Raw genomic sequence first — 16333 nt, forward strand, 5'->3', positions numbered from 1 at the left:
TGCTGCTTGGCCTGCTGTGTTCATCCAGCCCTGCACCTTGTTGTCTCGGATTCTCCAGCATCTGCAGTTCCTACTATCTCTGACTTCATTATTGCTGTTGGGTTCCTTGGTTCTGTGCAGTGTATGGTGGATGAATGGCCAAGGAGCATTATAGTTTGATATGGAGGGTATGAGGGGCTTTGGTAGAGATGGCAGAAATTAGCATGGGAAGTGCCACATCTTGAAATAAAGTGTGAGAGGGACCATGGGAAGTGAAGAGTCAAGGATTAGGACAATACCTTGGCATAAACAGTGTGAGAGGCCATAGGATGTGGGTGGAGATACATGAGGTGACATGAGTTGGAATGACTGGGGCATTGAGAGTGTGTAGGTCTTGAGGAGATGTGAGAAGTGAGGGCTAGAAGGCTGTTCGTTGCCTTGAACTTTTTAGTAGTTTGTCTCTGCGCTTAGCAACTGCTTAGTTGCCTCTAACCTCATTCTGGAAGTAATGGTCCTGACCTCTTTTACCATCCATATGCAGAATGAAAATCCTGTAGTTACTGGCATTTTCGCTTGATGCAGGCATTCCTTAATTTCTTAATGTCTGAAGCTACCTTAAAGATGAAGATCCAGCTCTGAATCTCATTATTCCAACACCTTAAAATAAACATAGTTTAGTATGAAAGATAATAAATGCTAATTTTGGTATCCATACTTTTCCGATATGACCAGCCAAGTTATTCCTTGACAATAATTTAAAATGGTTCCCCTACAAATAACTGCCATGATGCAATAGGGTAGTTATGCCTTTAGGTTTATTTTTATGTAACGAATTCTTTCTGTCAACTCTTCACAGCTAACTAAAAGGCACTAATTTAATTAGATCCCTTGTGGTGTTTGTCTTTACAGGCTTGTTCTTAGTGCTGTGTCAGATTATTTTGCTGCGATGTTCACCAGTGACGTTTGTGAAGCTAAGCAAGAGGAAGTCAAAATGGAGGGCATAGACCCTAGTGCACTCTGGGATCTTGTTCAATTTGCATACACAGGTAAATTGGAGTGAAAAGTTATTTATATTACAAGAAATTATTGTATGTAGTGTAAGGATTTGAATTGATTGATGATAAAATGATTTGACACTCAAAACCGAAATCCATGTGCTTTCATGATAAGTTCACACTTTGCTTACAATTTTTCAATGATTTTCACATAAGTTCATAAATAAATGTTTTAATGACTTTAATATGAAACTTGTTATATTAAAGACAAGCATGTTAATTCCTCCTACCTCATTTGTGAAAAATGATGACTGTAATTGATACACATTATTTGCGCACATCACCCCAACACGTACTAAATATGTTTACAGTTAATATTTTCACATATTGTACAAAAGCTAACAATTGGTTCATGCCAGCTCCATGGGTAACCATGATCCACCAATGAGCAAAATGACTGCGCAAATTTGGTCCCTTTTGTTGATGCCAACAAATTTATTGGGGAAATTGAATCTTACGAGTCAATGCGCAGTTGTGCATTGAGAATTCTGGCACCACAGCAGCACTGAGGTGGATTCGGGGACAGTGGCCAGTATTCATGGTGGGTATTGCCGATTGCAAAGAACATTAAATATGGCTTGGTTGAGGGGTCACTGCTTTAAAGTGAAGCTAAATAGAGCACTGCAGTCATAAAACTTTGATTTTTCTTGGATCCTGGCCATTCAGCCCATTGAGTCCATATCAACCCTCTGAAGAGTATCCCACCCAGACCCACCCCTCTACCCTATGCCTGTTACCCTGCATTTCCCATGGCTAATCCACACATCCCTGGACACTCTGGAAAATTTAGTACTGCCAATCCACCTAAACTGTACATCTTTGGACTGTGGGAGGAAACCAGAGCACTCAGGGGAAACCCATGTAGACACAAGGAGAATGTGCAAACTCCACACAGACAATCACCCGAGGGTGGAATTGAACCTAGCTCCCTGGCACTGTGGGCCAGCAGTGCTAACCACTGAGTCACCATGTCATCTCAAATGTGATTTTTTTTTTACACACCTCCAGTGATCTCATTAAAGACTGTGCAGGCAAGAAAACTGTCCTCATTCAGACAGACACAAACTGATTTCCAAAGGGAGCTTGACATGGGTTTTCAACCCAGGTCTTTTAGCAAAGGGCTTAACACCTGTTTCAGGCAGGCAACTTGAACAACTCCAGGCCACTTAAAGCAATATGGCATGTTATACGTTTCTTATCAAGATTTAGTATATTCATGTAGAATGCCTTCCATGCATATAGAATGCCTTCAGTGCCCATTTTCAACCTTGAAAGCAGTGAAACAGATTCAATATCTCGTTTGTTGGATGTTCAACATATGGAGTAATATTTTAGAATGGGTGGCATTTGTCATTTTAACCGAGCATTTAAAGAGACAGCCATCAGTCTGCAGTTTGCATTCTAAATTCCACAGTACACCTCTAATTCCCACAATTCAAGCGTTTGTTAAGTTAACAATTTCCCTTTGAATTTTCTTTTGGAAAATTGAAGGTAGAAAATCAGGCAGTAACTGTACTGGCTATTGAGCACTTATCTTGTAAAATGTACCATAAAAGCTGCCTGTCTCACTTTAACTTATGAACTCATCCATTTTTGTAATAATACATGACATTTGTACTACAGTAATATTACTCTTAAAGGAGGAAGTACAGTAATTATATTGGGGAAAAGAAGACTACCATCTATTGCGTTACTTAAATTGATTTTCAGGTCTTCAGAAATCTCAGCTTAGCATGGAATCCCTTTTCTTACCCATAACACTTTATCAAGTTATTATGTATGTATTAGAATTGCAGAGCTACCGTATCTCTGTAACAGTTCACAGAATAAGAGCTCCTTTGCAGAAATTGCAAATTCTGGAAATATGATTATGTTATGTATAATTCATGAATTTTGCTGTAGAGGTTGAAATGTATATTCGTCGTTCATAGCATTGAAATAATTCGGAGGTTTATCCATAGCAAAAAAAAAGCAGTCATTTTCTTTGCTGTTGTTGCATATGAACATGACAGAAATAACCATTGAACATAACCTATTCATTTTGCTCTTGGTCTTGTTCAATATAATTTAGTCCAGTACTTTAAAATGTATTCAGCATATGAATTACATTGTACTTAAATATGGTGGTCTTTAAGCAGTCGATCAATTGCCTTTCCTGTTTATCAAACTATGGCTGGATATTAGCCTTGCAAGATACTGTTAGCATTTCATCTGTTCAACAATTCAGAGTTAAATTGAGCTGCACAAACAGTTAAAAAAGAAATTATTCAATCCGTGCCAGAGGTAGAAATCTGCATTGGTTTGATAAGAGCAGGGAGTAAATTAAAGCGCATGCCTGCCTTGCAATTGAATTTAAGAGATGGCTAGAAATTAAACTGCCAAACTATTGCCCTTGCTGACAAGGAGTCACATTAAACTTCCATGTGCAAGCGTTACCTTTGGCAAACGTTAATTAAAATTAGGAAGTTAAATGCTGAAGAAGCTTGTGGTTCATTTAACCTCGAAAAAAAATTGCATGAAAGAGAAGCTATTACATATAAACAATCAATTCCACGTGTTATTGATCTGAAATTTTAAAGACAAAGTAACTGTAGTTAACCATGTTGTGCAAACTTTGAGTTACACCTGAATGCCTTATTTTTTTTTAAAAAAAGGAGCAGGAGTAGATTACATGGCCCTTTGGGCCTATTCTGTCATTCAATAAGATCATGGCTGATCTTTTACCTAATGTCCACTTTCTTATACTGTCCATTCATTGATTCCTTCAAGAAACCTAATATCTGCCTTAATTGTGCTCAGCAGCTGAACTTCCAAAGATTTCTGAGGTAGGGAGTTCTAAATTCTCAACCTGCTAATTGAAGAAATTTTTGCTCCCCTTAGACTTGAAGAGCCAACTCCTTACTCTGAGACTATGAGTCCCAGTTCGAGAAATACTCCAACCAGGGAAAACAGTGTCTGTGCATCAACACTTATTTATACTTGTTCCTTCAGATTTGGTTTAGTGTGGTGTTGCGTTTTGATGAAATTTGAATCAATTTGTATTAACTATCACATTTGATGTTAATTCTGAACTCTGAATGGCTCCTTGCAAACACCTTAAGCAAAAGACAGATTAATTTGTTCAAAGAAACTTAGTTGGGGAATAGTGAATGATGTCATATTTTGAAACTCAATTTTCTCAAATGGTAGAGAGAAAATAATAGACTGATGAAAAGTTTTAAATGAAATTATCTATCAAACATCCCATTTTATATAGCAATGAATGCTGCAAACTTAATCCTGAGGTTACAACATATACACAACTTTATTAATGATTTCTTAATTTTAAGGTATGTACTTTCGGAACTAAGTTTTCATTTAAATTTGTACCCATGTTTTCTTTCACATTTCATCCTTCGTGATTCTTTGTGTTATGAGAGACACTCAGGATCCTATCCGCAACTAATGCTGACATTTCCTTTGAAGAATTGCATTGATGATATAATCATGAAATGACTGCAAGAATCTAAATCTTCAGTTAAATATTGAGAAGTACCCTTTAAATAATACAAGTAAAACTAAACGTTTCTGTTGAGGAATTAATTCATCATATCTATTGTTTTCACAGTTTCAGTTGGGACAGGGATAACCTTGTTTGTCTCAGTCAAAAACAAACGCATAGATCTTTTTGTTAAAAATGCATCTAACATTCCACCATTAAGTAATCTGATTGTATTTCACTACCTGCCTCAAACAATCATTCTGAAGTCTTATTACTGCAAAAGGAGACAAGTGACATCTCACAAGTTGATTCATAATCTAGAGATCCACAATATGGAAAGAGATTAGAGCTTGAAAATTAGACACCCGGGAAAGTGCTGTGTGATTCATTGATGCATTGTCGCACTTCTTTGTAATGGATTTCAATACATCCCATATTTTGTGGCTTTTAGTTACCTGATTTGTCTTGTCTGTCATGAATAACCAGAGCCAATGACTCAACTGACAACCTATATAAATAAAAATCCTGTGAGGACATAGAATGAGACCAGGGGATTGAAGTAATCTAGAGAAAACTGTGACAAGATAGCGAAAGGACTCAATGTGTTTTTATTTCAATTTGCAGCATTGACAGATTTTATAGTTTCTGTGCAATTCTCATTCCATTAAAACATTGCATGTTTCATAAATTTAAGACTTCATTTAGATTATGCATGAAATATTTGTGATGTGTTTCATTCAATTATTGTGCAGGATCAATACGTCAGTTTCCAATGCAGTTGTACACAGTTGAGACAGGCATCCTAGAAAATATATAAAACATATTAGGGTGAAATGTCTGCACCAATGCCAATGGATTCCAAATTTAATTCTGTTGGGAGTCCATCAGATCAGTTCAGCTAATAGTCTGACTCCAAGATATGTTGAATTACTAAGTTGGGGGATATAAAGGACAAAACCTGGGATTGGGCCTCGTATGATAGGACATCTGAATTCCACAGCACAAAAGGAACTTGGCACATGTCTGGAGATCCAGTGTGTATACTGGAAGTACAAACATCCAGAAGAGTTCAACAAAAAAATAAGTGGGACCTGATTGTCAGGCCTATTGTCTTGAAAGTAAATGACAATTTTCTATAACAACAACAAAGTTGCTGGAAAAGCTTAGTAGGTCTGGCAGCATCTGTGAAGAAAAAATTAGAGTTAACCCTTCCTCAGAACGGACAATTTTCTATAATTTACTGTTGACTGGTAAATTGATGGCACTGTCTCAAAAATATCAGTATAAAAAGCAAAGCGCCCCCATTTTTCAACAAAATACTGCTCATGTGTGGAACTGCAGAAGATAGGGGAGATCCTAAATGAGTATTTTGCATCAAAACCAAAAATAGAGATTGCTAGAAAAGCTCAGTAGGTCTGGCAGCACCTGTGAAGAGAAATCCGAGTTAATGTTTCGAGTCTGGTGACCCTTCTTCAGTGTATTTTGCATCAGTGTTTACTGTGGAGAAGGAGATGGAAGATAGAGAACTTGAGGAAATAAATAGTGACATCTTGAAAAATCTCCACATTGCAGAAGAGGAGGTGCTAGACGTCTTAAAATGCATAAAGTTGGATAAATCCCCTGAACCTGATCAGCTGTACCCTAGAACTCTGTGGGAGGCTAGGGAAGTGATTGCTGGACCCATTGCTGAAATATTTGTATCATCGATAGATACAGGTGACGTTCCAGAACACTGGAGGTTGGCTAACATGGTGCCACTATTTAAGAAAAGCAAGGGAACTGGTGAGCCTGACATCAGTGATTGGAAAGTTGTTGGAGGTGATCTTGAGGGACAGGATTTATATGTATTTGGAAAGGCAAGACTGATTAGGGATCACAAGCATTTGGAGCATAGCTCCTTTGTCAGGTGAAGACCTGATGGAAGGGGCCATTCTCTGAAGGCTTGTGATTTCAAATAAATCTGTTGGACAATAACCTGGTATTGTCTGATTTCTGACCTTGTTCACCCCAGTCCAACACCAACACCTCCACATCATGATTAGGCATTGTCAACATGACTTTGTGCATGGGAAATCTTGTCTCACTAACTTTACTGAGTTTTTTGAAGAAGGAACAAAGAGGATTTATGAGGGCAAAGCAGTGGATGTGATCCATATGGACGTCAGTGAGGCCTTTGACAAGGTTCTACATGGTAGAATGATTAACAAGGTTAGATCACATGGAATACGGGGAGAAGTAGCCATTTGGATGATGAACTGGCTCAAAGGTAGGAGACAGAGGGTGGTGGTGGAAGATTGCTTTTCAGACTGGAGACCTATGTCTAGTGGTGTGCCACAAGGATCGGTGCTGGGTCCACTGCTTTTAGTCATTTATATAAATGTTTGGATGTAAACAAAGGAGGCATGATTAGTAAGTTTGCAGATGACACCAAAATTGGTGGTGTAGTAGACAGCCAAGGAAGTTACCTTCAAGTACAATGGGACCTTGATCAGTTGGGCCGATGGGCTGACAAGTGGCAGATGGAATTTAATTTAATTAAATTTGAGGTACTGCATTTTGGAAAGGCAAATCAAGGCAGGACTTATACATTTACTGGTAAGGTCTGGGGGAGTGTTGCTGAACTAAGTGACCTTAGAGTGCAGGTTCACAGTTCCTTGATAGTGGAATCGCAGGCAGACAGGATAGTGAAGAAGGCATTTGGTATGCTGGCCTTTATTGGTTAGTGTATTTAGTATAGGGGTTGGGAGATCATGTTGTGGTTGTACCAGACATTGGTTAGGCCACTTTTGGAATACTGTGTTCAATTCTAGTCTCTGATATAGGAAGGATGTTGTGAAACCTGAAAGGGCTCAGAAAAGATTTACAAAGATGTTGCCAGGGTTGGAGGGTTTGAGCTATAGGGAGAGGCTGAATAGGCTGGGGCAATTTTTCCTACAGTGTTGGAGGCTGAGAGGTGACCTTATAGAGGTTCATTAAATCATGAGGGGCATGGATAGGGTGAATAGCCAAGATCTTTTCCCCAGTGTAGGGAGTCAAAAACTAGAGGACATAAGTTTAAGTTGAGAGGGGAAGGATTTAAAAGGAACCTAAGGGACAACCTTTTCTCACAGAGAGTGGTGCATGTATGGAATGAGCTGCCAGAGGAAGTGGTGGAGGCTGGTACAATTACATTTAAAAGACATCTGGATGGGTTTATGAATAGGAAGGGTTTAGAGGGATATGGGCCAAATGCTGGGACTAGATTCATTTAGGCTATCTGGTCGGCATGGATGAGTTGGACCGAAGGGTCCGTTTCCATGCTGAACATCTCTTTGACTCTATAATTCTAAAAGAGTATGCACATATTATTATCTACCTATTCTTTACTGAACAATTATACATTTAAATATCCAGGACTGGTTTCAAAGTGCCATGCCACACACAATTTTGGGATTTAACAAAATTGCATGAGAGAAAGAAATGACGTCAGCTGTTTGTGAAATTTAGAATAAGTGCTGGGGTTTGGTGGGTGGAGTGGAATGTGGTGTTGTGATGTAGTATTGTAAGTTACCTTCCCTTTAGAATTTTACTGCTGAAGTTCACATGCGGTGTCAAAACATACTACAATATATTTCAAACCCCTTGTTTATAACCACTAATTTTCTTCTAGTGCAGCTCCATGGCAGTGTGATTTTTGTTTTCACTGCTACAGTGCTAACTAGGGATAATATTGTACTGTAGTTATTTTTGCTGAACTAACGGACTGGAGACCTCAATAGCAGCTTGGGAACTTAAAATAAGTTGATTAAGTAAGTCTGGATGTAAACAGGTGAACATGCAAACAGGGAACAGGACTAAGGCATTTAATCTGTTGAGCAGCTCCACTATAAAATAAGATTATGGCTGATCAAGTCTGTCCTCAAATCCACATCTTGTCGACCTCTGATAACTTCTCACCCCTTGCTTATCAAGAATCTATTCACCTTTACCTTAAAAATATTCAAAAATTTTGCTTTCAACACTTTACAGGACAAGTTCCAAAGATTTTCAACCCATTGTGAGAAAATCTTCATATCTGTTTTCAACCTCTTGTAGTTGTAGCTTTATGCCATTAGTGTCAGGCTCAGATCTGTGTCTTAATATTTATGGGTTTGGATATTTTTCAATATTTTTCATTGGCAATTGGGCATTTGTTATTTTTAATTGAGATTTTTTAAAAAAATGTTGGTCAGACAATCAGACAGAGGCATCAGGCTAATGGTATTATCACTAGATTATTCTGTTAATGCATAGAGTCAGTTAATGTTTTGGGGACCCATGTTTGAATTCTGCCTTGAAATTGTATTCAATAAAAATATAGAATGAAGAGTCTAATGAAGACCATTAAGGTAAATCTCTGTCAATTCACTAATATCCTTTAGGAAGGATATGGGTTTAGGATCAGGCCTACATGAGACTTCAGACTGACTCTTGGTTGACTGTTGACAATTCTCTTGGTCTTCCACTGATAATGCATGAAGATTTTGTCATAGAGTCATAGAGGTTTACAGCATGTAAACCCTTTGGCCCAACTTGTCCATGCCGCCCAGTTATTGCAATTAAACTGGTCCCATTTGCCCACATATTCCTCCATACCTATCCCTTCCATGTACCTGTCTAAATGCTTCTTAAATGACAAAATTGTACTCGCATCCACCACTGCCTCTGGCAGCTTGTTCCAGACACTCACCGCACTCTGTGTGAACAAATTGCCCCTCTGAACCCTTTTGTTTCTCACCTGTCTCACCTTAAACCAATGCATTTTTTTTCTATGCCCTACCATGGGGAAAGTTGTTGGCTCTCTACCTTACCTATGCCTCTCATGATTTTATAGACCTTTATAAGGTGACCCCTCAGTCTCGTATGCTCCAGAGAAAAAAGTCCCAGCCTATCCAGCCACTCCTTATAACTCAAACCTTGCAGTCCAGGTAGAAAAAATAGAAATTGCTGGAAAGGCTCAGTAGGTCAGGCAGCATCTGTGAAGGGAAATCAGAATTAACATTTCAGTTTGAGTGACCCTTGCTCAGAACTGACAGTAGCTAGAAAAATGCTAGTTGATATGCAGAAGATAGGAAGTGGGGAAGGGGTAAGGAGATTTCAAGTCCAAGTAACGTGCTGGTAAATCTTTTCTGCACTCTTTCTAATTTCATAATATACTTTATATGGTAGGGTGACCAGACTGCATGGAGTAATCCAAATGGGGCTTCATCACACCTTGTACAGCTACAACAAGATGTCCTAACTCCTGTACTCAATGCATTGACCGATGAAAGCAAAAACCTTCTTAACCAACCTGTCTACCTGTGACTCCACTTTCAAGGAACTATGAACCTGTACTCCTCGATCTCCTCGTTCTATAACACTCCCCAGGGCCCTACCACTGATTATCTCAGTCCTGCCCTGGTTTGACCTATCAAAATGTAACACCTCACATTTATCTAAATTAAACAGCATCAGCCATTCCCCAGCCCATTGAACATGATCTCACTGTATATTCAGATAACCTCCCTTGTCCATGGGGCCATCAATCTTGATGTCTTCCAGAAGCTTTAAAGGAACATCCAGATACTGATAAAAAGCACTAGATAATAGAATCAGTACACATACATTGGGCTGAATGGTCTCCTTCTACACTATAATAATTCTGTGATTTGGGCCTTCTAGAACAATGAAAACATAATACTAGAGGTGCTAGAAATCTAAAATAAGAACAGGAAGTGTTGGAGACACTCAGCAGGTCTGGCAACATCTGAGAGAGAGAAACGGAGAAATAGTTTAAGTTTCATATGAATCTTCTTCAGAGCCATTCTGAATGTTTGTCCTGCGTTTTTCAGTTTTTAGGCCTTCCAGAATACTGACCTAATTGGACAAGCTTCTCCTGAATTGTTAATGGAAAATTGATGATGCTCATATAATACTGAGGTTGTTTATGACAGGTAGAATAAACATTGAAGGCCTTTAGATTTTCTTCAGTCTAGAATAATCAAGGATCGATTTTTGGTTTAGAAACCCTAGATGGTGAACCTTTTTTAGTTTATTTCAGAGAAAACTGCAAATGTAACTTTCAAAAGCAAATGTAACTTTCTCCGAGAATGGACTGATGAAACCGACAGCCACATTACCAAATACACCCTCAACATTGCTTTGCCAAACAGCTTATGCACCCCCTCACTCCCTCAGACTGTGAACAAATCCATCCGCCACTGGAACGGATAATTCCACCCTGCCATGTAGATGTGACACTCTCTGGGACCTGACCACCCTGCCTTGCCAATGACATCATCACTTAAATACCCCTGGACCCAAGCCCCCTTCTCCTACTTTGAGATCCAATCACCCCTTCCCCTGCTTCAGACCTCACCCCCACCAATTCTGCTCCAGGCCCAACAATCCCATTGCTGAGACCTGACATCTCCTGCCCAACCACTCTATCCAACACCCCAGCCTGTTATTGAACCAGATTCCTGCCTGTTCAGATTTCACAACCCCTGCCCTATCCCTAGGGACCCAACTCCTCACTCCCTTGCTTCTGAAGCCATACCCCACCAGGACCCTACAAACCCTCTCCAGCTAGGGCCTGACACTAAACCCTACCCACCCACTGGAATAGATATCTCCCACTACCCAGATAAGCCCCCAAAATTATTATTTACCTGCAACCTTATGCACTGGCTGGTCCCTAGTTACCTGGGTCCCTACCCACCCTGCACTCTACTCCCCTCCTCACTTGGCACCATACTCACCTGGCAGACTACCCTCCTGACACACATACCTCATGCTTGCCTTATGTCCTTAGTATTTGACAGCTGTTGTCAAAGTGGCTGTCTATGATTCTGGACCTTTAAATTTCAGAAAACGTCAGCTGATCGCTGTGAAAATGGGGGAATGGTTTGCCTCCCCCAACCCTTTCCCGTTATGAGGGTCCTTTCAGAACAGAAGTATGGCTCTATCAGATCCAGAGGATTTACCGATCAGAATTTGTGAGCAGTGGCGATCTCACGCAGATGGTCAACCAACTTCTTTATTTTTATGCAACAAAAGAGCTTCATGTTTCTGTCAGGACATTCCAATTAGGAGTCCATCTACATGAGATTGTCACTGCTCGCAAATTCTGATCGGTAAATCTGGATTTGAATCACTCTGAAAGTGATGGTATTGTATATTGTCTGAAACTTAGTTTTGCTGAGTGTTATAAGATTTTTCTAACAGTGTTCTATATTTTGATAACTCGGGGTTCTTTTATATTTTGGTTTGTGTTTTGTGTCTATTCATTTCATTTGTTGAAAAAAAGCCTTCAGTGAATAACCACCATGTTAACTAAAATAGAAATAAAAACAGTATGATCTACAAAGATAGTAGGAACTGCAGATGCTGGAGAATCCGAGATAACAAGGTGCAGGGCTGGATGAACACAGCAGGCCAAGCAGCATCATAGGAGCAGAAAGGCTCCTTCATGATCTACAAAGGATGGTTTTATTCTGGAATCTGACTTGTCTGCTGGTTCTAACAACTAGGGTCATAACGCGTGGTAAAAAGGATTAACTCATGCTTCTGGAAAGTTCCTAAAATGTAATTTGACCATGGTTGCACGTCTGCCTTTGAATGGACATACCAGAATGAAAACTATCTGTAGAATTAATGCATTTTATTGCTTGGCGTCTGAGCTAAATCTCAAAATCCATGAACTCCTAGACTTAGAACCTCCAAACTCAAATGTTTACAATGACAATTGTAAAGAAACCAGTCAGATCACCAGTAGGTGAAGAGCCAAACAAACTTCAAATTAATCATGGAGTCATAGAGATGTACAGTATGGAAACAGTCCATTTCGTCCACGCAGATCAGATTATCTACATTAATCTAGTCCCTTTGCCAGCATTTGGCCCATATCCCTCTAAACCCTTCCTATTCATGTACCCATCCAGGTGCCTTTTAAATGTTGTAATGGTACCAGCCTCCACCACTTCCCCTGGCAGCTCATTCCATACATCCGCCACCCTCTGTGTGAAAAAGTTGCCCCTTAGGTTCCTTTTATATCTTTCCCCTCTCAACTTAAACTGAAAACTTCTAGCTTTGGACTCCCCTACACTGGGGAAAAGACCTTGCCTATTCACCCTATCCATACCTCTCATGATTTTATATACCTCTATAAGGTCACCCCTCAGCTTCCAATGCTCCAGGGAAAATAGCCCCAGTCTATTCAGCCTCTCCCTATAGCTCAAAACCTGGCAAGGTCTTTGTAAATTTTTTCTGAGCCCTTTCAAGTTACATAACATCTTTCCTATAGCAGGGAGACCAGAACTGAATGCAGTATTCTAAAAGTGGCCTAACCAATGACCTGTTACAGCTGCAACATGACCTTCCAACTCCAATACTCAATGCACTGACCAATAAAGAAAAGTGTCCCAAACATTTTCTTCACTATCTTATCCATCTGCGACTCCACTCTCGAGGAATTATGAACCTGCACCCCAAGGTTCCTTTACTTGGCAATACTCCCCAGGACCTTGCCATTAAATTGTCCTGAGTGAGTGATAGAAATATTGATTATGTGTTTTAGAACTGACTTCAGATAATAAATCTTATTACTCTAAGAGCCCAACAGAGATAAAGCTATTTGGAAATTCTCAGTACAAGGACATTTCCTCCAGCTGTAAGAGCAGAACCCTGCCCAGTCTACCCAGGAAGGGTGACAGACACTGAATTGTTTTCACCTGCAAAGATTCAGCTCTGCATAAGCTTGATCATAACCTTGTCTGAAAATCCAAAGATTTCCAACTTCCATTTATGCAAAGAACCACAAGAGAGAGAGAGAGAGTTTTCCAAGGCCTACAAAAATAAAACTTGAACCAACGACTTACTTCTTGTATTTTTGCTAATAACCTAAATGCCAGTTTTGTTTCTGGAATCCAACTTGTGTGTCTGCATCTTGTTGCATGAGGGAGGGTGCATGTTTCAGTGTGTTTACATGTGTGCAAACATTTATGTTTACTTCTAATTTAAATTTAGCTGAAAGAATGCTTTACATTTATTGCTGAAAATCACAAAAACTCAAGATTAAAAACCCTCTTAGAGATAGGCTTGGAGTGAGTAGAAGGAGGAAACATTATCACACCACCACCCCTCTGTAACTAGAGAAGATATTTCTGAAAAGTCGTCCAGTGAAAGTATATGGGTTGGAAATAGACATAAAAAAACAATGATCAGCTTGATGAGATTGTGTTATAGACCCCCAATAATCAGAAGGAAATTGAGGAACACAAATGTAGAGAGATCTCAAAAAAATGAAAGAATAATAAAGTTGTAATAGTAAGTGATTTTAATTTTCCAAACATTGACTGGGACTACCACAGTGTTAAAGGTTTGGATGGTGAAGAATTTGTTAAATGTGTTCAAGAAAATTTTCTTTATCAATATGTAAATATTCCTGCCAGAGAAGAAGCAACATTTCTCTTGGGTGAATAGACATGGTAAATGACTGAAGTGATAGTAGGGGAACACTTTGGGTCTAGTGATCAAATTAAAGTTTTTAATTGGAGTAAGGCAAATTTTAATGCTATGAGATTTGGAGTATACTGCTCGCAGGCAAAGGGACATTGGATAAGTGAGAGGCTTTCAAAAGTGTGATAACAAAAGTTCAGAATCATTATGTTCCTGGTAACAATGAAAGTAAGGTTGGTAGAATTAGAGAACAATGGATGAGTAAAGATATTGAGGTCCTAGTCAAGAATGAAAAAAGAATCATATATCACATATAGACAACTGCATTCAAATGAATCTCTTGAACAGTACAGAGAGCAGGGGCATTCTTAAGACGGAGATCAGGACGGCAAAGAGAGGATATGAGATAACCTTGACAAATAAGGCCGGTGATAATCCAAAGACATTCTACAAATACATTAAAAGCGAGAGAGCAAATGGAATGAGATTCGGGCCCCTTCGAGATCAAAGAAGTCGTCTTTGTGTTGAACCTGAGGTGATGGGTGAGATATTCAGTGACAATTCCACATCAATTTTTGCTGTGGAGAAAGAAACGGAGACTAGCGAACTCAGGGAAATAAATATTGATATTTTGAGAGCATTTTCCATCACAGAAGAGGAAGTGCTGGAGGTCTTAGAAAATATAAAGCTAAACAAATCTCTGGGACCTGATATAGTGCATCCCAGGATGTTGTGGGAAATTAGGGAGGAAAATGCAGGGCTTCTTGCAGAAATGCAAGTATCATCTATAGCTATGGGTGAGGTGCTGAATGACTGGAGAGTGGCTAATGTTGTGCCTTTGTTTAGGAAGGGTTGTAAGGAGAAGCCTGGGAACTATAGACCCGTAAATCTGACTTTGATGGTCGGTAAATTGTTGGAAGTGATTCTGAAAGATAGGATTTATATGCATTTGGAGAGGCAAGGAATGATTAGGGATAGTCAGCATGGTTTTGTGTGCGGGAAATCATGTCTCACAAACTTGCTTGAGTTTTTTGAGGAAGTAACCAAGAAGATTGATAAGGTTAGAGAGTTAGACATTGCTTACATGGACTTTGTAAAGCCTTTGACAAGGTTCTGCATAGTAGATTAATTAGTAAAATTAGATCACCTGGGCTTCAGGGTGTACTTGCCAAATGGACACAAAATTGGCTTAACACCAGAGACCGAGAGTGATGCTGAAGGGTTATTTTTCGTACCGGAAGCCTGTGATCAGTGATGTTCCACAGGGATCGGTGCTGGGTCCACTTTTGTTTGTCATTTATATAAATGATTTAGATGAGATTATAGGAGGCATGGTTAGTACGTTTGCGGATGACACCAAGATTGGTGATATAGCGGACAGTGAAGAAGGTTATCTAAGATTTCAAAGAGATCCTGATCAATTGGGTCAATGCGCTGAGAAGTGGCAGATGGAGTTTAATTTGGTTAAATGCGAGGCATTACATTTTGGTAAAACAAACAAGGGCAGGACTTATAAAATTAAAAGTAGGGCCTTGGGTAGTGTTGTAGAACAGAGAGATCTAGGGGATCAGGTATAGAATTCTTAGCAGTTTGTGTGACATGTAGATAGGGTGGTTAAGAAGGCATTTTGCACGCTTGCCTTCATTGCTCAGAAATTTGAGTATAGGAGTTGGACATTATTTTGAGGTTGGTGAGGCCTCTTCTGGAATACTATGTCTAGTTCTGGTCTCTCTATTATGGGAAGGATATTATTAAGTTGGAGAGGGTTCAGAAGAGTTTTACCAGGATGTTGCTGGAAATGGAGGGTTTGAGTTATAAAGAGAGCTGGATAAGCTGGGACATTTTTCACTGGAGTGTAGGAGGTTGAGGATATAGATAAACTGAATGGCTGGTGTCTTTTTACTAGGGTGGGGGAATTTAAGGTTAGTGGGCATATTTCTAAGGTGAGAGGAGAAAGATTTAAGGGACATTTTGTTTTACACAGAGAATGGTTTACATGTGGAATGAACTTCCAGAGGCAGTTGTGGATACAGGTACAGTTACGATGTTTAAAAAGACATTTGGATAAGTACATGAATAAGAAATATTTGACAGGATATAGGCCAAGTGCAGACAGGTGGGATTAGTTTAGTTTGGAATTATGGTTGGCATAGACTCGTTAAACCAAAGGGTCTGTTTCCATGTTGTATGACTCTATGACTTGCCCTGCCCACAATAATGGACATGAAACTATTATATGTTATAGAAACCCATTTGGTTGACTTACATCCTTCAGAGAAGAAAATTTTGCCATTCTTGCCTAGTTTGGTAACTGTGTGACGAAAAAACTACGGAAAGGTGGTTAACTTTTAACTGCCCT

General features: G+C 39.4%; 1 protein-coding gene across 1 annotated transcript in view; it reads left to right on the forward strand.

Annotated features, from left to right (window-relative positions):
- LOC109934869 (kelch-like protein 1) overlaps positions 1 to 16333 on the forward strand; it is a 353701-nt gene that overhangs the window by 144327 nt on the left and 193041 nt on the right. The window contains exon 3 of the mRNA XM_048598407.1: positions 889 to 1025. Coding sequence (XP_048454364.1) covers positions 889 to 1025 — 137 coding nt within the window. The remainder of the gene's footprint in view (positions 1 to 888; positions 1026 to 16333) is intronic.

The sequence above is a fragment of the Rhincodon typus genome, chromosome 6 (assembly GCF_021869965.1).
Source record: "Rhincodon typus isolate 14 chromosome 6, sRhiTyp1.1, whole genome shotgun sequence".
NCBI classification, from domain to species: Eukaryota; Metazoa; Chordata; class Chondrichthyes; order Orectolobiformes; family Rhincodontidae; genus Rhincodon; species Rhincodon typus.